Genomic DNA, 24,999 nt, shown 5'->3' with positions numbered 1-24,999 from the left:
GAATTGGTCATTTACAAAATTAGGGACATATTATCAACAGCCAGCGTTAATTATTGCTGGCAGTGCTTGGCGGTAAATTTCTTATCGCAGGTTATCTCTGGAATTTATCGCCCTGGTAGCGCGTTATTAACAACGCGTTTCTCCAGGGTGATAACAATTTCAGAGATAGCGAGTTTATTGCCGTTTTGCAGGGAACATCGCTGGTTTTCCAACGATGTTCCCTGCAAAACGGCGATAACCTTGCTGATACGACCCTGTGGTCATACCAGCATAATCCACCCCCTATGTCAAACATAGGTAAGTCAGGATTTTAGCAGACGTTAGATTTTTGCGAAAACAGCCGTTTTCGCCAAAATCTTACGTCTGCTAAAATCCTGTGGGCTGCCTTGTAAATATCGTGATGTGAACATCGGCGATCTTTGCAAGGTAGTCCATCCGGGGTACGCCCAGTGATGCCCACTTTGCATCAGATGCAAAGGGAGGCGCTGGGAAAAAGGGTGCTAACATGCATGTTTGCACCCTCTTGTAAATAGGGCGATAGTTTTACCTCCGCTTTTTTGGCTTTTTAAGCCAAAAAAGCAGAGATAAAGCCCTTGTAAATATGCCCCGTAGACTCTATATTTGCGTCTTGAGTGAGCTGATGCTAAATGTTATATACAAAATCAATAAAAAGAAGTTTAAGAAAAAATGAACCATGGTTAGTAGCCAGATAGGAGTTTTTCCTCCACAGAATTGGACTGTTTAGTAGATCTTAAGAGAAGTCCACAAAACAGCAACAAAGTTGACAGTTTTAATATGTATCTCTTTAAGTATTTATTAAGCATGGCCAGCATCCCCTAACTAATAGCTAGTGTGTTGAAGTGCTGGTCATAAAACCTATTGACAGCAAATCCAAAGAACAGTTAAAAATAACGAGACAGAAAATCCACTTTTCGTTGTCCATTTATTCCTATGCTGAAAACTATGGTGTCAGAGCTATTTTCAGAGGGCCATGGGCACGTATGGGATACTGGGCCCAACCGTTAGGGTTGTGGCCTTTTATTTCTGTTGTCCTGAGACCTGACTTACTATGGGCCCAGAGTCACTGGGCCAAGTACTAGTCCTTCAGCACTTGACTCAGTGTAGTGCGGGTCGAGCAGTCCAAGGATCTTCAGGGGGAGGTAGGTGCAGGGCATACATCTGCTCATAATTCAAAATACCCACAGTGACCCCCAATAATATGTCCGTAAGAAATTGGATTATTAGTTGAGAGGGGTGAAGGCCCCACTCAAATGAGCACAATCTTTATCGGGGTGAACCACGAAAGTCACTAAATTAACCTGTGCTTAACCCTCTGGTAACTTGGCACAAAAGAAGTCAGGCTTCACTTGGAGGCATTGTGTAAAGTATTTATGCAGTACTCAAATAGTAATAAAATTCAAAAAACAACAGAAAGCATCCCAAACCAGTTTAGAAGACTAGAGTAAAATATAATAAATAAATGGACACCAAAACGATAAAATCCAATCAGTAGAACTGGAAATATAAGTTTTTAAAATTTACGGTTAACATATCGCCAAGAAGAAGGAATCGCCACTCGTGGATATCTGGTCGAGCTGGAGCGGGGGGGAATGTCGCAAGTTCAGGCTGACCACGGTGTAGTGCAACCAGGTTCGTACAGCTGAAGAGTTACCATTGCAAGTCTGCACAAACAGTGTTCGTGTTGGCACGAAGAGCAGGTCAGGCGTTGCAGACAGGTCACTGCTGTAGCGCACAGAGAGCATTTCATTGCTGGAGATCCGTGTTGACGGTCAACGTTGGCTGTGGCTCTTGTCGCGAAAAGCAGTCTTACCGAAGCTTCGTGCGGGCGAGATCGCAGACAGTTTCTGTCTGTGCGAAAAGCAGGTCCTGTTGCAGCTTCACATTGGCGGCCATCACAGGTGGTCGATTCTCGGCGCAAAGAGGTCCCTTTGCAGTCGCAAGGAACCCAAAACTTATATATCTTCACCTTTTCCTCAGGCGTAGTACCCTCTGATGCTAGCCAAGGGTCCGGGACTTGGTGGGGGGAGGCACCTCTTGGGGCTCAGGAATTACCTTAACAGAGGCCAGCAGCAGGGCTCAGGCAGGTCCAGTTGGTGCTGGCCAGCTTGACAGTTGCAGGGAGGCCTCCGGAAGCTTGCTGTGTACCTGTAGCTCAAACAGGCGATCAGCCAACTGACCCTTGCAGTTACTTCTGGAAAGCCTATGTTCAACGAAAGCAGGTCCAATCTTCCTCCTTTAGACAGAAAGGCAGTCCTTCTGAATCTTCCACAGGTCCAGGAGTGTTCTGATGAGAGGTCCTGAAGGTGCTACTTTTAAACTTTGTGTCAGCCTTTCCATGAGGAATTCCCTGCCCTACCCCCAAAACTGAGTACGTTTTTTTTCCTCTTCCCAGATCTTGGTTCCAAACTGTCTAGGGTGACGAAGGCAAGGGCAGACTTGGTGTCTTGTTCATTTCTGTGTGCTGCATGCAGGGCCCTTTGAAGTGTACTCAGGGCAGGGCACACACCTCTTGTTTTCATGTCTGGAAGCTATAGGCAAAACACAACATAAGAGAGCCATTCACAGTCACGTGACCACAGAGACAGAAAGGCACAGTTGGTTTGGGAAGAAAAACATAAACTACTTATACATTTTCATTTATGGAACAGTAGCGTGAAGGGGGGGCATGAGTACAATGTAAAATAAAAAAAATATACACTTAACTTGCCGCCAGGTCTCGCGTCTCCAATCCTGCTCTCTTCCGTCTCGGACTCCAGGAAGCACAGCCAGACTCTCCTGACCACCGCTGCACGCAGTGTTATGATTGGTCTGAGCGCCATGGCTTGCGCTCAGCCAGGGAATGGGGGCATGGGCATGTTCTCAGCCTGAATGGAGAACAGGGAGAGTGCGCATGACTGTTTTGGGCGGCCTGAGAGGGCTGGCCAAACATTCATTACACACTTAGGAGGGTTCTACCACTCCTCCCCTGCTCTGCAGCCCTGCCCGTCATGCAAAGCTGCCGCAGCGGGATGACAAAATAAAATGATAATAACATTACGTTATTATCATTGTATTTTTCTTTTTTTTACTGCTTCAAGGCAGTGGGGCAACGCTCCTCCGCCTTAGTTACAGTAGTGGAAAACAACTTTAGGAGTTTTTCATTGCCTGGGCATGTAAAACTTAAACCAACATGTCTTACTTTTTTCGTTTTTGTTTTATGCACCCTCCCCCATGAGACTATGAGGCTTACCTTAGTGGTGACTTACCAGTACTAAAAGGAAGGTTTGAGCCTGGTACAAGGTTTATTTTACCAGGTCGAAATGGCACTTTAAAACTGCTCTACAGGCTGCAGTGGCAGGCCTGAGCCATGTTTGACACGGCTACTTTAGAGGGTGGCATAGTGAGCGCTGTAATTTTTGGGCAGTTGGGTACATATAGTACCATGTAATAGGGCCTTACAAGTATATTAAATGTACCAATAAGGTGTGGGGCACTTTTGCCATGTTTTAGAAAGAGAAAACCAGCACTTTGCCATTGGTTAGCAGGGAAAACTGCACAGAGTTTTAAAAGCCAACAAAAATGGGTTCAGTAAGGAAAGGCAAAAATCTGGGGTGACCTTGCAGAGAGCGCCAGGTCCAAAAGGACCCCCTTCCAGCCAAAAGCTACGGTAGACTAATCAGTACCTTCATAGGCTTTCCTGATAAGGTGCTAGAATGTGGATAATTGCCCTCTTCTGCAGAGGCACCTGTCGGTTCCTTGCCCTTCTGAGCTTATTTGGATCCCTCTTTCAGCACTCCTGAGCCACTAGACCAGAGGTCTTCAATCTGTGGGGTGCGACCCTCAGGTGTGCCTTGGAGTTCTGGGAAGGGGGGGTCGCGCACTCCCCAGCCTCAATTGTGCCTGAAATCCAAAACGTTTGCTTTCGTTATGGAAAAAGGCAGCCGTCCTGGGACAGCTAATTTTGATTGTTAAAATGCTTCAGCTGAAGTTTCCTTAATTGAGTCTCATGTGCTGTGAAATGCTTTCATGCCAGGGTGCCTGCTAGCCTGAATAAAATGCAAATGTGCGCTATTAGTTATCTGAAAGTGTAAAGGATGCTTGGGAGCGGTTCTAGCTTTAATTGATAGAATTACTCCAGGCTCCATTGTGATGACAAAAATGTAGGTTTTTTGAATGGTAGTGCAAAGAGTTAACAACTGGGATGTGAAGTATTATTTTTAATCATAACTATATTTACACAGTCCTTAGTACCCTTAAGGAGGTGTTCAAGGGAGAGTTATGTAAAATTAAATTACATTGCATACGCTCTGGTATTACTAAAATCTGCATTTTGGACGCACCATTTAATCATAAAACTATTTGCACATTTCGTATCAGCCTATCTTGCACTGTGTGTAATGCAAGTATACAATAATGAATTACATATTCACAGTGTATTCTGTCACAGGCTGTGACCTCATAGCACTAAAAATACACAAGTCACTATTCTTCACTGCACCAACCAAGATTACTTCTGTGGCTCTCTGGTTACATGCAGACCTCTGCAGTGCATTAAATAATAGGGGTTTCATAATGAACTACAGTGCATTTCCCACTGAGTAACAACATTTTAAATTTGTTTTTCATTTGTGCTGCCCATTATTTTATATGTAGGTACCTGATGGTGAAAGACCTAAAAAATGTAGAGAATATTTTGGGGCTTATTTATGAGAGGTTTGTGCTGCCAGAACATAGCTTTCTTTGACACTTGGTGACGCAATCGTCTCAGCCATACCTATGAGGTGTTGCAAAGTCACCCTGCATGGCTCATAGATATGGAGTAAGACAAAGCAGCACAAGTCATTGCATTGCCTTACTGTGCGTCAAGGTGTTCCATGGGCGTTGCGTGGGGGTTCACACACAACACCCATGGATATTGTTGCTGCGCCATATTTACAAAATCACGTAAACATTTGGGCCTGTCCCAGGTTTTAATTTCTCCTTGATTTTTCCTCTTCCCATGTGTGCTACATTCTGCAGCTCACATAGAAAGAGGACAACACCTATTAGGATTGTTTTTGTGGAGGAAGATGGCCCTTCCTGCACAAAAACAATCCTGCCTATGTTGGTGCTTGAGAGAACTTGTTGTTTAACTGATACATACCCAGATATGTTGGTGCTAGGCAGCAATTTGTGCACCAAGAGAAAGGACAGGAATGCACTGTATTTCACAAATACAGTGCTTTCCTGCTCTTTCACATTAGCATAGGGCAGTGCCGAAAGAAGACTTATGGCGCTGGCCAACACCAATTCCTCATAAAGGTTGCCCTTTGTTTTTAGCTACACCTTTGTCCACACCCCCACGCTCAGTGACCTGTGGTTTGCTAAACACTGTTTAATATTATTTCCCCACTGTAAAAAATGATATGCTGTGGGAATTGGGGGTGTTTGTTGTCGATGATGAGTACCAGGTTCTAGAAATGTTTTTAGAAGGGTGTCCTTGTGCCTAAAATATGTTGACAAGGGGGTCTCTGCATCAAAAAGTTTGAAGACCTCTGCACTAGACTGACCCGTGGAGAATCCTTTTCTTCTGTGAGACTCCTAACCTTAGTTTGCTCACAGGTGCACCCCAGTTGGTAGACAGTAGCATGATGGCCAATAAGGTGATGTGGCCTATTCCGCCCTTTGGATTAGACTTCTAAGAGTGCTCTTCTATCAGAGCTGGCAATCCCTGATCCACGCTCCACTCACTCGCATCACTCCACACCTGAAGGAGCTCTATCGGCTCCCCATTCACAAACAAGCACAATTCATACTTCTCACCCATACTTTCAAGGCACTATATAACAATGGCTCAGCATACCTCAACAATCACATCAACTTTCACAACCTTCCAGACACCTCTGCTTGACTGAACTGCTATTTGCACAAGTCCTTAGCATACAGAAAATCAGATCTGTAGGTGAGGCCTTCCCCACTTGAGAATCGGGTGCCACCTACTAAGTTAAGTTTAGGTCTGGGATCAGGGGGAAACTGAAACCATAAGCAAATCACAATATCCCTCATGACCTATATTTCTTCTGTTGTAGCTCAAAGTGCGTTGTGATTTGACCATAAACAAATTCTAACAATTTATGACTGATGCATATACATAATTTTTAACTTTTTATTTTTCATTAATGTATATTTCAATACTTTTTCATCACATATCCACAATATTATTTACAATTCTCAAAACCATCAAGTCTACATTTTTTCCCTTTTTGTATCAAAAAATATTTTACAAAGCTCAAAGCCATATTTGTGTATTTACCATAAAAACATTTTGCAATGCACCATGTTACATGATTACATACAAGATTATTGTCTCCCTCATCCATCAATCCACTCACTAAATCCCAGAACACATCCTCTAGCATACATGACTCATACCAGTCCCAGCTACACCGCAGATACACTAAGGATTGCAACGGCTCAAAATCTTCTATTTTAGCCGTTGTTGTGTTATATGCTCAGGGTCCTTTGAGTGGGCCCTTTGACCCAGTGGATTAATGTCCATTTGCAGTGCTTGGGTAAAACCTTTATGTTTATTTTTAAAAACTTGTTTTTATTAAACACTGCATCAAAATATATCAATAATATGCGTCATGCACACGCATTTACATCTCCTAAGTCATTTTTTTTTCCGATAAGTTTATTACATGACTTCACTTTTTCTTCGTCCTCACTGCACGTGATCCAAATTGCTGTATGCATTTTAAAATTGAATAATGATTTTATTAATAAAAAACAATAAAAAAAGAACAATAATCGAAACAAATATTATTCCCACCCCCCCTCCAGGCAGCGACTGGCAGTTATCACTGTTTCCTGATAAGGGCAATTTACATGAGACTGATTTGAAATTTGTGTGTTTGCTGTGTGAGAGGGCATTTATATCGGTTCTGCATTAGATGGCAATAGGATTCGAGTGGGTGGTGAACCATGTGCAGTTTCATTCTCACTTAGAGTTGTCGCTACAGACACTTCAGTCAGCATTTGGCTCCATTCTAATAGTTGACTTTCTACATTCTCATCTGTCCTTACTGCTCTAAGACAGCACTCCTCAGCCACACCCAACTCACGCAGATCATCCCTCCATCTATCCCATGTGGGGGGGCAGGGCGAATCCAGTCGATCACCATCCATCTTTTCTCAGACCAGTCTCAGCAACGCAAACTTATATCTTATCTTAGTCCCCTTCTTGGGTTTTGGGAGTATGCCTAGGATACAGTGTTTTATGGAGGTTTCAAAAACCTTTATGTTAGAGCCATTGGCCTCCTGGGTGCGCCGGGACCCATTGATTCAGGGATTTGAGTGAAAATGAATCTGATGAAAATAGAAAACAATTCCTTGAGAAAATAAATCACTGGGGAAATAGATGAAATTGTCGATGTTTCGGTCTTAATGGCGTATACATCCGTTAGACCATCTTCAGGACGATGAGTTGAAAGTGTTGTATGACCCTTATATCTGGTCAAAAATTGAATTATTGATCCAGGCTTATTTCAAGAATAGTTAAAAACTTCCAGGTCATAGACACCAGAATAGCAGCTATTCAAAAGCTTAGTATGTGTCCAAACGAAATGGAACAATCTGGCCAGAGCAATCCAAAAGGATTCACTTGGGGTAACGCTCACATCCGTTGAGCGAAAAAAGTGGGGCTTGGCTCCCCCGGCATGTCATGCTGCAGAGGTATGGGCTGGGGAGGGCGCCTGATACAGACGACCCCGCTATGGCATGGCACTTATCTTTGCCCAGTGGCCGCTCTCCCTGGATTTCGCAAATGGGAGCTCCTGGAAATCTCTACCCTGGGGGATATTATGGAAGGTACGATTCTCAAATTGTTCCAGCAATTACAAAATTAATTCCAGCTGCATAGGTCACAGTTTTACAAGTATCTCCAGCTGCGCCATGCCTTGATCCCCTTGCTACGGTCACTTGACAGTCTTCCAGAATTTCACACTCTGGAGGGCTGCCTACTAATGGGAGATCTCTGGTCCCACAAGATTCGTCAGATCTATCAGACGCTGACCACTCACGGCAGAACCACACTGCTCAAAACTAGGGGAGCGTGGGAGATAGACATGCCAGACTTGACAGACGATGATTGGTCGGAGGCTCTGGCAAGCCCCGCGACGCCGTTGTCTCTGCACGTTATTGTCTCATTTAATTTAAATTCCTCCACTGAGTGTACTTTACCCGGTCCCGTCTCCGGAGAATGGGGGTCATCCAGTCCTCTACCTGTCTCAGATGTGGTGAGGCGTAGGGAACGTTCTTCCATATGGTTTGGAGCTGTAGTACGCTGCAACCGTACTGGAGTGGGATTTTGTCGTGCCTGGGGCGGGTTCTGTCCTAGGATCTGCCCTTGGATCCAAAGTTGTTCTTGCGCCACAGCACAGAGGGGATCGGAGGGAACCGCTATAAGCAACATCTATTGTTCCTGGGTCTCACATTCGCTGAAAGCGACATAACTCCGGAGTGGAAGGGGTCCTCCTCGCCATCATTGGGGATGTGGAAAAAGGCTCTGGACTGGTGCGTGGGGGCAGAAATTGCGGTCTTAAAGGCCAGAGGTTTGCCCGCAGAAACACAGGAAATCTGGTCCAAATCGGCAATATACCGGGGCATAGACTTGCTTCCCCTGCTGTGTACCGATCCTGCATGTCTTTGACCTGTGCATACCTCCAACCAGTGGTTCGCCTGGGACGATGAACTCAGTCAAGTATGTGTTTACAGCTAATCATGTGTAGTTTGGGGAAGGAATGAATGAATGAATCTGCATTTCTAAAGCGCATGGCTACCAGTAGGCCTCCTAGCGCTAGAAGCGGAGGCATCGTAGAACTGTAGACGGTCTTCACGGAAACAGAAAAGCTTTCAGAAGTTTTTGAAAGGTCAAATAGTTATCCACAAGACGAATATGATCAGGTAGCTGGTTCCACAATTTTGCAGCGTTATAGGCAAACAGACGTCCACCACTCCGGGACCTTTTTATTCTGGGAACTACTGCAAGAAACGTATTCCCTGAACGCAGGGACCTATTTGGACAGTAAGGGGAGATGATAGACCGGTGAATGAGTGGGCCCTTTGATGCCATTGTCTCATGAGTGATGCACAATGCTTTGTGCTTCACTGGTGTGGTAACCTGTGTCCAATTTTCTGTTCTGGCGCCTGATGTTCCACAGGCCAGTTTAATTTGTGCATATAATCAGATGGTGGTTAGGTGATATGTATCAAATGTATGCTTCAGGCACTGCCAGCCCTTGTACCATCGAAAAGCAATAACATTTGTTGTTAAAATAAAAAAACTCTGTTATTTATCCCAGCATTAATTGTGAGTAAACCTGATTAGACCAGTGTTGGCTGGTATTTTCCTCGAATCGGTACGGAATGCTTGGGTCGACTTGTCTGATGTGCATGTTTGTTCATCTGGTCTTGGTCGATTTGTGTTTCCTTGTATGACAGGAAGTTGTGCTTGGTAAAGTCCGACGCAGAGCTCAAAATTTAATGAGGGCGCTGGATTATTTATTTGCTGTGCAAGCCATTTAATTGTTGTTGCTCTGGCTTGGTGGCCAACTAATTGCTGCTGATGGCTTTAGTGGTATTTGTGAGAGCGACCTGAATTATGTCAGTGAATTTCCCTTGTCTGGCCACGGTTTGTTCTGTATTAGCGGAGAAACACAGGTCTGAGACTTCTCTGCAGTGTCTAATGCCGTGAGTCCAGCAAATTGGGATTACCATGCTATGTCCCTCGCTGGCCATCTGTGGACAGCAGCACAGTAGGTGAAGCCAGGACTTGAGTTGGTAGCTACATAAAGATAATGAAGGTGTCCTCCACCCTAAAGAGGAAACCTATGCTGCTTGCTCAGCAAATAGAGTGCGTAGAATATTTTGATTATTTGGGTATTCATTTTGCCAGACCGCTTATCCGGAGGAACGTATTACAATACAAAGGGAAATACTACTTTATTGCAAACCTCACAGGCAGTTCTTTGGTTTAAACAAAAGGCACGTTTGTATTCCATAAGCACAATTCCCCCAAAATGTATAAACAGAAAGCAGTGGCTGCTGCATTATATGGTGCAGAATTCTGGTGGTATGGAAAATTGAATGTGTCGCAGTTAATAGAAAACATCTTTTTAGGGGACCTGCTAAATTTGGGTCCTGGAGCCACATTACTGGCTCTATACCTGGCAAAAAGGATAACCACATTCTTGGATATTGCTGCATGAAAACCAGTGTTACACTGGATAAAGCTTCATATAAATCTAAGTGCAGATTTATAACTAAAATTAGAAATGGCAAAATGCGGTAGCATGGGTGGGAGCAACTGGCTGATGTATTTGAAACAACTTCTAATTGATCTCCATGAAGGGCATCTTTGGAAAGACCCAATTTTGGTTGCCCCAGACACACTGAGATTGTACGTTTGGTGTGAAAGATCGTATCTTAAGTCTATTGCTATTTTGTACGAGGTTTACAGGAGCCAGACACCAGTGGCTTTTACCCTTGTTCAGGAACTATAGCATATGGTCAGTAAAGAGTGCATTAGCGTGTTGTTTTAGGATAGATGAGAAGCTAATTTTTAGCTCAGTTTCCTCATATTCATAGGCAGTATGGCCATTAGTTTAACATTCAGCTGGATTATGAAGCAAATAGTATAGACTTTAAGATCCAATACAGGTTTATTGAACTTTTGCCCAAAAAGATTTTAATTGACTTCAATAGTGGGCCATAGGAATGTGGTGACCATATAAAAATATTTTGGGCAATATTGGTAAATCCATGCACCCTTTGCTATTGTGCACATAAGTATGTCTTCTCTTTAAAAAAATGATGCTTATAATATATTATATGAGGAGCTAACAGTCCATAACAGTCCGACCTATTTATGTAGTGAGCAATTCCTACAGGTGGCAAGAATAAAATCACCAGTGGTATATAAATTAGAAAAAATAGAGTGTGAATATGACATTGGACCACGATGCCATTTGTACAATGTTAAAGTTGTAAGTGCATGTCTTTTGAAGGTTTGCTGAGATCTTGAAAGTTATTGCTATTTGCCCTTAATTATACATCTTTTATTGTTATATGGCAACTATTGGCACAGTTAAACTAATTGGAGGATTAATAGGCCTTATAAGCAAGCAAATGAATTCTCCCTAATTAATTATGATAGCATTTTGTAAGTGTTTCATTAAATGATTTTAAATTATTAATGCGATATGTATAGCTACTGTATTTATTAATGAATTTTATTGTTAGCCAAATTGCTAAATTTGAAGAAATGTACCAATCAGGTGTAGGCCAATTTTACTATGTTTTAGGGAGAGCCACAATCACTTTACCACCCACTAATTAGTAGGGAAAAAGTGCACATAGTCCTAACAGCCAACAAAAATGGGTTCAGCAAAGGAAGGCAAAATTCTGGGGGGGGGGACCCTGCAGAGAGGGCTAGGTCCAAAAATATAATTGTCCGGTCCACTACTTTCTTTTGGCTAGCAAAGCAGTATTCTACCCACAAACACAGTACACAAAATAAGTCAGAAAGAATGTTTCTGAGGGCTGATACCGTAGTGCTGAGCTCTGATGTGTTCACCTCAGTGGGTCCTTCTCCCCGCTAACCAACATGTCTGGTCCATCTTTGGAGGTGACCCCACAGGTGCAGCCTGGACTATCGTTGCACATCAAAGTCTGGCTTTGTCCTTGTAAGGTTTAGCTCTTCCGATGCTAATCTTCCAAGCTCATGCAAGCCTGAGGTCATGTTACAGGCTTATCCAGCAGTGGTCTTTAGAAGAGTTCATGAGCCAGGGTGCATCTTCCTGGGCTCCAACGATGAGCAGCTCGTATCATGTCCTCACATGGTCAGTGGGCGGCATGGTGAGGCAGCAACGGCTTACAAAGGCAGCGGCTTCTTCTGTGTGGTTCCTGCCAATAAGTTAATGGCGCAAAGGCCGTGCTGTAGGTTGGCATCTGACCTTGCTTTCAAGAACCTTCTCTAGCTACAGGGACTCGTCTAAAACTGACGCCTGCCCCAACAGTCTTAGTGCTCCCCTCCGGGCACAGGTAATGGCACCAAGGAGGTAGGTTGGATGCAGTGGATGATGGCCTCAGCAATGCTTGTGGCTTCCCTCTGCCATACGGGGGGCACGGACATTGGTGACAGCCTGACACTCTCAGTTGCAGTGCCCCCAACAAGTTCAGTGGCAATGAACGACGCTCCCGGTGGGCCCACCTCATCCCCCCGGCATACAGGGGTCCTGGAAACTAGTCATTACCCCAATGTGGTGTGCTGCACCTGGCGATGGCCTCACAACGTCGCAGTAGTTCTGATGGGGTTTACCGACCTGTGTTCAAGTGCATATTGCTGTGCAGCAACACAGGTTATGACAGGATGGGACACCTCACAACCCTCTCACCGAGTTCTACTCACCAGGATTTCCGCAATCCTCGCTCCTTACATGCTCTATAATCCTCCTCACAAGAAGCACTCATCTTGTCAGTCAGGCAGGAGGTTGGTGCTTCAGGCACAGTGTAAGTGTTTTTGGCTTCCTGGATGCCTGGATGGTGACCCCTCCCCCACCCAGGAGACTGGTAGACCTTGGTCCCCAGTCCTAGTTGCAGCAGCTCAAAGTTTTGGCAACCAACCTTCTTTCTCTTGATGAACAGGGCAGTTGAAGAAAGTAGGGGACTTTGGCTCGCACTTTTGTAGTTCAATCCGGACTCATACGTGATTTAGTGTGTTAGCCTTTGAAATTTGGGTTATGGGTGTTAGCTCGTTTTGAAGCGCTCTCTTCTGCCCTGCCCTTTGTCAACGGGACAGTAGGACAGCAGGAGTGGCTCCATTTGGTTGACCCACAACACAGGCCAAGGGAGTAACTGATGGTCACACCTGTCTGTCAGCCTACACTGAAATATACCTCATGAAGGTTCAAAGAGCTAAACCTTCCTTTCAAGTCAAGATTCTCTGGTCCACAGTGCCAGCCTTGTCAGTCTCACCATCTCCTGGAAAATGAGCCCAAGCCCCACTGACCAGTAACTACCTGAAATCAAAAAGACTTTTGGTGTGCATAGAGGATGCTCTGCTTCCCTTCCTCCAGTGTGTGCTTCCACCCAGCTCTCTGGAATGTTAGAAATACACATCTCCTGTTTGGGAGATGCAGTCCTCACCTCCAGTAGCTTCACTTCACTCCAGGTAAGGGTAGTAGCATTCTACCACTCTGAGGGTAGCGGTTTGTATCCCCCTTCCGGTCTAACACGACAGGCATAGGTTATGGCACAAACACATGATCCCTGTTTGCGCATGACTAAAAATCAGTACAAGGGATACAGATCTCCATTCAGCTTGGGCACTCTGGGCAGGGGTGTATATCCATCACAATGCAGGGGACTTTTCCATCCCAGCACATGGAGTGGAACATTGATGTAGCGTACTTAAATTGGGCATGCAGCCTACCTGTTTCCACTGTATTTTGGGATTCTACTGGCCCAGTTTTTCCATTTGCTTTGCAAAACCCTTTGCTTCTGCATCTAAAAGAGACGTCTGCCTATACTTGGGGCTTACGCAGTTCCCTCTTTTTTAAAATATGGGTATCACTTCTGAGCTACTGTGATAGTCAGTGTGCCGTTTTCCTTGACTGTGCACAATATTGGGCAATTTCAACTGGACCACCATATTTGATTTATATTCTTGCACTCTAGACGTCAGCACAACTGCTATTTATGGATTCAACCATACCTAGAGTTTACTGGGAACATATTGATTGTAGAAGCTCACTGTAAATGCATTTGTCTTTATTATGAACTATATAGTCTTTCAACAGAGCTCTTAGTTATAAATAGGGCTCCCGGTTTTATGGTATTTTTTTTTTTTGACATTTCCGTCTGTATTTATCCATATTTATTTTTTGCTAATTTTATCTGTATTTATCCATATTTATTTTGGGTTTGTGGAAAAATGAAGCTGAAATTAGCATATTTCCACGTTGATTTAACCAATAAATATGCACTCATGCTTGAATGCCTGCCAGATTTTGTTGATATGAACACGCACAGAAGATAAATCAATGCACTTATATGAAAATATGCACATTTCAGTATCAACCTTGTGCATATCTACTGGTGTTAAAGCCTCTATACTAAAATTCCTTTCATTTTAAACCCCCTCACCTATCCATTCACACAGCTATTGGCCTGGCAGTCATGGCAGACAGTATTTAGAATTACTCAAAAAGCAACCCAATTTCCGTTTTTATCCACATTTAAAAATAAATACAGACAAGAAAATAAATGTTTTCTGTCTGTATTTATCTGTAAAAACGGAAAACAGGGAGCCTTAGCTTATAAACCTGCACTGAGGCAATAGCCGTTACAAGGAATCTAGCATTTCTGTATTCCACGCTAAAGATAGTTTCCTAGATTTCCTTCTAGGATTTAAGTGATATAGATGAGTTTTTTTATTTCCTTCCCTAAAAATAAAATGGGACCAAGATTTTTATGCTAATGGCCTTACCTACTTTTACCTAAGTTCGACCAATGTACTCTAAGTACTACACTTTTTATGTCGGTTTGTTGAAATAAGTCTTGCTGATACCCTAAGTGCTTTCGTAATGCTAAACTATATGCATCAGATCCAAAAAGCATTCATCTACTGTTTCTCTTTCACCCTATCTCTCCTGAACCTGGTGCACTGGATATATGTATTTATAAACTCTTGACATACTGCTTATTAGTTTCCTATGATGAAACACTTTTTATCTTAAAAGCCTATTTATTTTTTCTGCCTAATAAAGTCCCCCTAAAAGGACATACTGTAATATCTTATTTGTTTTTTTTTTAGGTCATCTTGTCCAGTGGTGACTCAATGGTATGCAAGATTTAATTGAAGTATGAAACTTATTTTATATATTTTTGTTGCTCCAACTGTCTAAAGAAAATGTATTGGCCAGCGGAAACTGCAAAACGTCGAGTCAGCATGCCTACTGCCCTCCGTGTTCGAAGTGTCGCAGTCGCAAGAGGAAGGGCAGGATATGGATTTACAGTTTCTGGTCAATCTCCTTGTGTGCTCAATTGTGTTATGAAAGGAAGCCCAGCAGACTATGTTGGGCTTAAAGCAGGAGATCAGATCGTTGCTGTGAATGAAATTAGTGTTACTAAAGCCTCCTATGAAGATGTAGTTAAACTAATAGGACAGTGCTCCGGTGTCCTTCACATGGTGATAGCTGAAGGAACTAATCACATTGATACCTGCTCCAGTGATGATGAAGTTGGTTTTTATGAAGGAAAAGGCTGCTTGAAGCCAAAACTGGACTCTAAAACCTTGGGTATAAACCGTGCAGAAAGGGTTGTTGAAGAGATGCAGTCTGGCGGAATTTTCAATATGATCTTTGAAAACCCTAGCTTGACTGCTGATGTTTCAGAAACTTCCTTTCCCAAACCTCGACCTTTATCGGCTCCTAACTTTGACATTAAACTAGATGGCACTAAGCAGAACCCAGATTTAATATCCAAAGAAGAAATATCCAGGGTTTTGAATGACAACTCTGTTTTTATCAATGGGTTAGACAACCCAGTCGATTTTGAAGTGGATGCCAGCATTCTAAACGTGGGCATGATTGTAGGGTATCTCGGTTCAATAGAACTTCCGTCCACTAGCTCTAATCTTGAATATGATAGTTTGCAAGCCATCCGTGGCTGCATGCGGCGCCTTCGAGCAGAACAGAAAATACACTCCTTGGTACTGATGAAGATTATGCTTGACCGTGTCCAGCTCTACACAGACAAAGCTGGTGTAGTGGCAGTATACCCCTCTGAAAAGCTTGCATTTAGTGCTGTATGTCCTGATGATCGAAGGTTCTTTGGACTGGTGACTATGCAAACAAGTGATGATGCAAGCCTAGCACAAGAGGATGAATGTGCTTTGAGGACTTCTTGTCATGTTTTTATGGTAGACCCAGAATTATTTAATCATAAAATCCACCAAGGCATTGCCAGACGTTTTGGGTTTGAATGTACATCAGATCCAGATACTAATGGTTGTTTAGAGTTCCCACCGTCTTCTTTGCCTGTCCTTCAGTTTATCTCTGTTTTGTATCGTGACATGGGCGAGATGATTGAAGGGATGCGAGCAAGAGCCTTTCTCGATGGCGATGCAGATGCTCAGCAGAATAACAGCACAAGTAGTAACAGTGATAGTGGAATTGGGAACTTTAACCAAGAAGAAAAAAGCAATCGAGTTCTAGTCGTTGACTTGGGAGGTAATCCAAATAAACATGCCCCCAGTGGTATGTGGGACAATGCTTTGAGAGAACAAAACCTGCCTCCAATTCATTGGAATGGTTATTCTCATGGCCAAGACGATCCGTTTACTTTGGAAGGAGTTCACTCTGATAAACCACAAAACGTAAAGAATTATTTGGGTCCTGCTGCGAGAATTGAAGTTCCATTGGTTCCATCCCGTGGGCCAATGCCACACTCCAGAACGACAAATAATGTAACTACAGGGCCAACCTCTAACCAGAGATGGTTACCAGTTCATGTCTTGAAGGACTGGCAGCATGGGAATATTAGCGACCAGGAATCCTATGCCGATTCCACCGATGGATGGTCCAGTGTAAACTGTGGCACTCTTCCACCTCCAATGAATAAGATTCCGGCTGATCGTTACAGAGTTGAAGGCAATTTTGGACAGCCGGCAACAGCTGCCACAAATGAAGACTGGTCAAACACAGTGTTTGCTGTTGATAATGGCAGAGGTGCACCAAAAAACAGTATGAAGACCAAAGGAGATATAAAGGTATGAAAACGATCTTGTAAGCCTTTCACCCTTCTAAAGAACTGTCAAAGTAGAAATGATGCACAATGTGAAAATGTAGAGCTACAGACCCAAACATTCAAACCTCTAATTTTAACTTTCCCTTGCGAATTTTGAGTTCAGTGAACTCTGCTCAGGATAAGTGATATGTTGTTGCTGATTTCTTTTTTCACATGTCCCTTTCTAAATGTTTTGTCATTATGTCTAGTTTTTTAGTAGAAAGTATAAAATAGTTTAATGTTTCAAGTCTCATTAAAAGTTTTAGAGGGTGCCGACATTTGTTTTTCGGTTGCAAAAAGTATATGCTGCATTGAATCCCGTAACTCACAGGTCAAAGCATTAACAGTATAGGAGTAATAATTAACAACTCACCTTTATCACTGTTTAACATTGGTCAGCTGTCCTTGCCTGCTGGTAAGCAGTAACTAGACCAGTTGGGAGGATTTTGTTCTATTTACATGTACTCCTAATCAAATGATTTGAAAAGTCCGTTTGTATGAAAACATAGTGAGAAGGGAGATGAGCTTGATAACGGGTAAGTAGACATGGTTAGGGTTATGGTGGTTAAAGGTAAAAGGTAGAGTAAAAAGGTTCAAGTAAGGCATATGACATGGTTAGGGGAAAGGTTGTGGCTGGTGCTAGAATTAGGTAGGGCAAGTTAGAGGGTTAGATCTAGGGTTAAGATGAGGATTAGGGTTGACAAGACAAGCATTTCAGTGAGGATTAGGATTGGAGCTAAAACTACCGTCATGGTAAAGGATAGGATTAAGCATGAGGTTAACGATCAGGACGAAGGAAGGTTAAAAATTAAACTACAACTTTACACTAATGCTTTTTTCAATACAAATGAGCATTTTCAAACTGTTTGAAAATGTAGTTGTTCAAACATGATGCTTTTCACACTTATTCTCGCAAATTATTTATATGGAAGCATCTTATTGTCAGTAAGTGAGCTCCTTATTTTCACCATAATAACTCATGTAAAACATGTTTTCTAAACAATGTAATGTCATTTTTTGAATATTGTTTCTTTCTGGTTTGCATCACCTAATGCACTGGAAATACTTTTCTGGAGACGACCAGGATAGGCTCTACCTCCCCCTCACCAGATCATTCTAACCCTTGTTACGCTGAGGAGGAGCTTCTTATCTTTCCATCTCAAAATATGGCAAGTGTGCGCTAAATGACTGTTATTTACTTCTGCTTCCCATTTACAAGCACACAAAACATTCCTTTACTACCTGCTACTTATAACCAACATTAGCACAACCTGTGTAAAATAAAATTCATATTCCTAGAATAGCAAAGAACAGGTGTTCAGAAAGTTCAGAAAGTGAATGACCAATAAAGATGTCTTTAAATCTTGTTTTTATCTTGACCGCATTTGTTACGTGTTCAAAGACCGGCCAAGACCCAGCTTATGTCTTACATATTGCTGATTACTTTGTTCTGGAGATTGGTGTTTACTTTTCTTTTTTGACCGCAAAGTTAGAGGATTTTGTAAAGTGAACTGCCTGACAAACGTGCGGAACACAACATTTAAATAGCCTTTAAATAAACTGCGCAAATATTTCAACATATTTTTCAATAGTTAGGAAAGTACTTTTTTGGTAATTCAGAAGTGTGCTGTACATAAAGATCTTAATAGGATCAAAACAAATATGAAAACTTGATGATGTGCAAATGATAAATATTTCCAGCAACCCGATCTCCACACATTGTTTGTACGCTATATAGTTTTATCAGTAAAACTGCATGTCAATCGGTAAGTTTGTGTCTGTCTGTGGATGGCAGTGCACTACCACATCATGCTTTTGTAATATATGTATTAAAAGTGAGTTTTTAAATGTGAAATGAGGAATATGCCTGCCCCAGCCTGATGATAATATTATTAGTGAACGAAGAGACATTTAAGGTGTCAAGTGTCCCCTATATTTGGGCTAGAGTTTTATTATACATGGAACAAAAGTTTGGTTTATTAATTTAAAAAGTGTTTGATTGTACAGTACACCGGCTGAACTCACATATTTGAAGTTGTTCTCATGTGTGATAATGAAGAAAAAGGTGACTCAGTGAAATAAAACATTTGGCTAGGAACACACCACACCATTTGAGACCAGTTTGTGTCAAGTAAATTACAGTTGGGTTGAGTAGATTATTCAAGTCACTAGATCTGCAGGTCTGGTAATATTTTGCTGATTTTTCGAGGCCTGAAACCTAGCTCTAATGCCATGTGGTTTCATAATTCCACAAACCTAGTGCCTGAGTGAACTCTTGTTAACCAGTTGTACTCCTTGAGAATGCCCTGTGTAGAAGGATGTTTATTTCTAGATTAGGGTTTATGCCATTGAGAGTCATCTAGTTCTCTCTCTTTCTCTTAGCAGTCTCCCAACAAGCCCACACTTTCTCAATATCTTACTTATCTTACTAACATGTAGAATAGAAATCGTCTAAAGCAGATTGGAGTGTGCAGGACCAGTTCACACTGGGATTTGGATCTCTTGGTTTTCAGATCTTTTAGATTAAAGACTGAGGATGTCTCTACTTCTAAGATGTTTCGTGGTTCCAGATATTTTTATGGTAGAGCATAGGTAGTTTTTGAAAAGAGTGAATTGATTTAAAAGTAATGCAGTCTAAATTGGATTTTGTTTGTGCATCAGTCATGATCCAGTCTAGGGGTTTTAGTAATATTATGATGTGGTCGAATTTGATGGTGCTGGAGAATTTGTATTTCTGGAGATTAAATGGGCAGCAGACTGGAAGGCTCCCTTAATGGGTGCGACACAGTATTTATGAACTCTGATGGAAGTGAGTCAGAGGGAGGAAAGGGTTGAGGTTTTTTTTTTAGGGAGAGTAGAGTTAATATGGCATATTTGTCTGCAGTTAATGTGGAACGCCATAGAAAGAGTGTTCAGTTTAAACGCCAAATGATTTTACTTCAGATGAGAGAAGTGGTGGTGGTGCGCAAGGATGAACTCACTTTTGTCTGTTTTAAGTTAGTGGAAGTAGGTGGCCATCCAGTCTTGCAGCTTTTCTAAGCAGCATTTAAGAGTGGAGACATCACAAAGGGACTTAGTTTTTATGCGACTCTGGGTGCTTTCAGCTTATTGGTGAATCTTGACACCTGTGTCCTTTATTATGTCTCATCGGGTCTAGGTACAGGTTTAAACAAGCATTGGCATAGCCAATAGATCTCGCCTTTGGGACCTTATAAGTGGTTAGCCAGAGGTACACCTCTTCCTGCTGAACCAACTGAGCGCCAACCTTCAGTCACCAGCGTTCATTCAGCCTCTTAGGAACTTCCAGAAGACACACCTCTTCCTGTTGAACAAACTGACCTCCCACCTTGGTGCACCAGCGTTCATTTAGCCTCACTCACGCCGAGAGATACACACCCTAAAAATGTATTCATTAACATGGAATTAATCCAAACTACAATTGTTTTTACCATCTTATATTTCCTGAACGTTGGTGTTGCTTGTTGGTGATTTTTGGGACACTTATGGCTCGTTCATAACCAAATGAGTTCAAAACCACCTCCTTGAAGCTTCTTGCTTCTAAGTGGGGAGGAGGGTGCTTCTTCTAGCAGGCCAGAAAAAGTACAGCCAGGGTCAGTAGACGTCTGTGATTCAGGGACTGCAGTGTTTTCTGCACAATTATGTATTTACCATATTTTCTGCATATTCTGCCATCTGCTTCATGATTTCACATTTCAACAAAATATGTTTCTAGCTTCAACAAATCAAAGTTACTAAAACGCTGTGCATAAAAAATGCAACCCAGCCCCTGACATCGGTCACCTTCCACCTGTTGCTCGCTGCATTTATGATGTTAGAATTCAGGCCACATGGGGGTAAAGATCCCACGCGGAGGGAGGGGCCTATATGTCGACAGCAGAACATTACCCCAGATGTTTAAACATAACTGAAGCATGGGAAAACGTGTTCATTCCCTTTTGTGAGAAGGTTTTGTTTCACTGCTCATTAAAATTCATGTTCACGTGGCGATCCCAGGACTGGACCTCCTGGGTTGGGTGGGGGGGCAGCAGCACCCTCATGTGCAGTACAATGCTCTCACGGGGGCACGGGGAGGGCTTCAGCCGCGCCTGCCACGGCGGCCTCTCCAGTTTACCACCTGCAGATGGTCACCACAGGCTGCTATATGAACACCCCGCTCCGTTACCAGCTGCATCTGGAGGGTGGTTAATTCAACACCTCACTTATCCTGTGAAAACCGTCTCTTTATGACGGGCACGTCTTGTAAAATATGTATAAACTAATGTCTCCATATTAAGCAGACACCATGAAATCTATGTTTCCGGAGTTCAGACGGTCGGTTAGCACCCAGGTCATCCATACGCATTTAGTCGACGTCAGAAGGATTAAAGGCTGAGTCTGCCCCGTCGAGAATGAATCCTATACTCTCTCGGTGGGTGATGACCCACCGAGTTACTGAGCTTATAGAAACGTATTGTACATGGTCAGCTGGATTTCCCAGCAGGCACGGGTGAGTTTTGCACAGCAGCAGAAGCGCCCTCCCTGACGTCCAGTGCTGCCCCTTCAGAATGTGGCATCTCAGACCAGCCTCGCAGCTGTAGCACCGCCCTCCCTACACCTAGCGCTGCCACTTCAGGTTTTGACACGTCAGACGAGCTGCACAGCAGCACCACTGTTTCAATGCTGTAGGCTAAAACAACTTCAGGCTGCGTGAGACCCCAGATGGGCAGCACGGAAGCCAATGGCAGAGTTAGGGTCCCGTGAACCCCGAAGCAAGCATGGGATATGGACCCAATTGGTAGTAAAGCAGAGCCACCTTTGGGAAGTGGAGGGCCCCTTGCTCACCTGTGACCTGGTGCCACTGCACCTCTGACAGCGGCAGCACCACCCCCCTCTGGTTCCTAGAATGCCCTATCCTGCCTGTGGTACCCAGCCTGGCTGCGGTGCTGGCAGCTCCGGCCCAGTCAAGCGGCAGCTCTGTTTACTCTACCGCTTTGCAGCGCTGCACAGAAAGAGCAGCGCGAAGCGCCGCACACAGAAGCCTAGGCGCTGCCTTTTGAGTCGCTCGCAGCTCTAGAGGATTTGGGACGGTTGGTGGGGGCTACAAGACACCATCCCAGGCTTAAAACAAGCACTGGCAAAGTCAAAAGGTCTTGCCATCATGACATTGTCAATGCTTTTCTTAAAAATGAAACACGCTTCTAAGCTTTGCTATACAGTGTCTGTAAAAAAAAGATATGATGAACTGATGGCACGGATGCGCACATATGTGTCTTTAAATTATGCAGCAGCGTCACTCAGCAGACATGCGCTATGACGTATTACGCATATATGCATCTGCAGGCCTACAGACTGGCACGGGCCACATTTTATTTAAAAAATGTATTTACTGATCCAAAATGGTGGGCATCACTTGGAGTGATAAAAAGGAATTTTCAAGTATGCAAAAGTCAATATTTAAAAGCGGAGCAGCCAGGAGCAAATGGGAGCTGCTGAGCCCTCCAAAATATATTTCGAAAAGTTTTCTAAGGATTGGGAGAAAATGGTGAGTGTCAAGTCGGCAAGTGGTCCTGGCGTTAATATTTTATGTACAAAGGGGTCTATAAAAGACTGTCTTGAAGTACTTACAGAAATGTTTGAGTGATGAGACTCTGGTTGATTTAAAAGGCCGTCACTGTCCATTCCAGAGGGGTCATCCGCCTTCCCTGCAATGGCCATGGCGACCGCGTGCTGCAACAGCAGCTACCAGGAGAGAAACCAGGCTGTGACCACGGCTCACGTCATTGTATTCACCTTCACCACTTTAGGGTGAGACCTGGTATAAAGGGGGAGTGGGAGGAACACCGGTGAAACTGGCATGAGAGAGTATAAGGGAATCTTCAGACACACAGTTGTCTCAGCCCCTGAAAGCTTCAGTGGTCAAAACGGGGTATTTCTTGACATATATCTGACCTTCTACAGTACTACTGACCTTTCGAAAAAGCCAACAGGCTCTTAGGGTACCTATCGTTTTGCAAATAGTCCAACCCTTTATTTCAGCGATGAGTGGTACATTTATAAAGTGTGCTTTGTAAAATAATTGGCCTCCAGGCGCTTTGAGTTACTTTAAATGCACACATTCTAGAAAAGCTCGGTGCTTCCCAACAGCCGCTAAACCCTGGAGTTTGTGCTCTCCTGGGTCACTCTAATGCTGGGAAGCTAAATCCGCATAAGTCCGCCCACGATTAGGAAATACAGGCTGACTCGTTTTACACGAGTGGTCACACGGCGTTTAGCACAGTCGTAGCACCCTGCAGCCATGGTGAGTTCTGCCTCACAGCGAGAGTGCGCTGTCACCCACAGGAGCCACACGCAGGGTGCCATGCAAACCACACTGGCATAATAAGTAAAGGCAGTGAAAATGAACCAGACGAGGGGGGGAATATCTCCTCTCTCCTGTTCATGCCCATCATCCTGACCCCCTCACCTCGTCCAACTCCCCACCCCTCTCCTACACTTTTTGAGGACAGGCCATGAGTGACGACGAGAGACTGGGTCACTTCCCGTTCAGAGAGTGAGCGGGCTCTCTTATCCCCTGAATGATGCTGCAAGAAAGAAGTTGGACAGTGCAGACCCCCTCTCATCCACCCTGCGCGGGCTCAGCGAGGACTGCACATGCCCGGCCAGTGCTTTCGGTTTCTGAATGACAGGCTCTGTCCGGGGTGGGCTTCTTCTAGTCGGGCGCCAGTCACGTCAGCCGGTTGCTCCTTTGTAGCCTGCTCACAGATTTGGTTAGGTCCTCTGTGAAAAAGAACTCGCCTTTTTGTAGACGTAGCACAACAAACAGGGTCACAGACGTTCTAAAAGCATGCGAGTGCTGTGCGCGCGCGTGCCACAGCGAGCGATCTGTTTTCAATTATCGCGCCCGTGTCTGGGCACGATAATTGAAAACAGATGTGGCCTGTGCGGATAACCGCAAGCAATAGGCCGTGGGCTGCACGCATGCACGCACGCAAAGCCCAATAGCCTGGGAGAAAAACATCACGACTCGCATGAGCGTGCGGTGAGCTTTCTAAAGCCCATTACTAAAAGTCGAGCAAGCGGCGCATGCGCGCTGATCTAGGCTCGACCTAAAAAGTATGGGAGAGAGGGTGGAACACTGGGGAACACCATAGGTGATGTAAAATATGTTGGATGAGGCAGCACCAAGTCTCACTATTTGATTGCATACCATGGTTGAGATATGTAAAAACATCATTCGAAGGTATAGGTTGCACAGACCTTTTTACTAATCCATCCACCATAATACCTCAAGACAAGAATAGGATTAAAGATTTGCTCCTGGAAAAAGCTGGAGAGCAAAGAATTAACACTGAGGGCAGAAAGCCTCTAGCTAGTACCTACTGTAGGACCAAGACAGTAGTTGCCATGGAACCATATCTTGGTTTAATATATAATGGACAGATCAGGTTCTTGTTCACTCGTTTTAGGCTCAACCTTATTCATCATATTTTAGCGGACCCATCGGGATATACCACTACAGTTGAGCAGAAAGGTGCCTGCGGCTGCGATAATAAATCTCCGCAGGACACCCTTCATTTTGTATTGTTATGCCCTTTTTACTCTTTTCCCAGACGTCGTTATTTAATAAGACTTTTAAAAAATGGCAAATTTAGACAAGCCAAGGTTGCCCTGCTGTACTTACAAAGAGCAGAAGACCCATTAACCTTGGCTAGTATTACAAGTTTTTTACAAGCTGCACTCAAATTAAGAAATACCAGGGGACATCCAGGGTCAAATTAGGGCCAAGTTAAGAAATGCTGTATTTTTTAATAGAAACCATTTTAACTGTATTTAGAAATTATTGCCTTTTATGTCGTCAATGGTTTTTATTAATTTATATTCTAGCCCTAGCATTTGCACTTTAGGAATTGTAGTCTATTCTTCTCCTATGTATTAACAATGGAAAATGTGTGATGGAAAGTAGCAGTCCATGTGTATATGAATAGTGCCTTGTGGCCTCTTTATCACGAACTGAGTTTTTTATCTTGGTGAAGATATTTTAAATGTACCTTTTAAAATGTTAAGTTGAACAAGTGATGAATGTACTGTATCATATTTTTTATCAATCAATGTTGCTTTTATGGTGACTTGTATTGCACCGAATAAAGCTGATTTTGAATTTGAATTTGATTG

General features: G+C 43.4%; 1 protein-coding gene across 3 annotated transcripts in view; it reads left to right on the top strand.

Moving 5' to 3' along the window:
• The window catches only part of RGS12 (regulator of G protein signaling 12), an 881,248-nt gene that overhangs the window by 2,495 nt on the left and 853,754 nt on the right, over positions 1–24,999 (top strand). For all 3 annotated transcript variants that reach the window (XM_085642496.1, XM_085642494.1, XM_085642495.1), the window contains exon 2: positions 14,855–16,810. In XM_085642496.1, the coding sequence (XP_085498622.1) occupies positions 14,951–16,810 (1,860 nt within the window). In that variant the 5' untranslated portion in view covers positions 14,855–14,950. The remainder of the gene's footprint in view (positions 1–14,854; positions 16,811–24,999) is intronic.

This window comes from Triturus cristatus, chromosome 2_2 (genome assembly GCF_964204655.1).
Source record: "Triturus cristatus chromosome 2_2, aTriCri1.1, whole genome shotgun sequence".
NCBI classification, from domain to species: domain Eukaryota; kingdom Metazoa; phylum Chordata; class Amphibia; order Caudata; family Salamandridae; genus Triturus; species Triturus cristatus.
The sequence above is the reverse complement of the archived record's forward strand: the minus strand, read 5'-3'. Positions and strand labels throughout refer to the sequence as shown.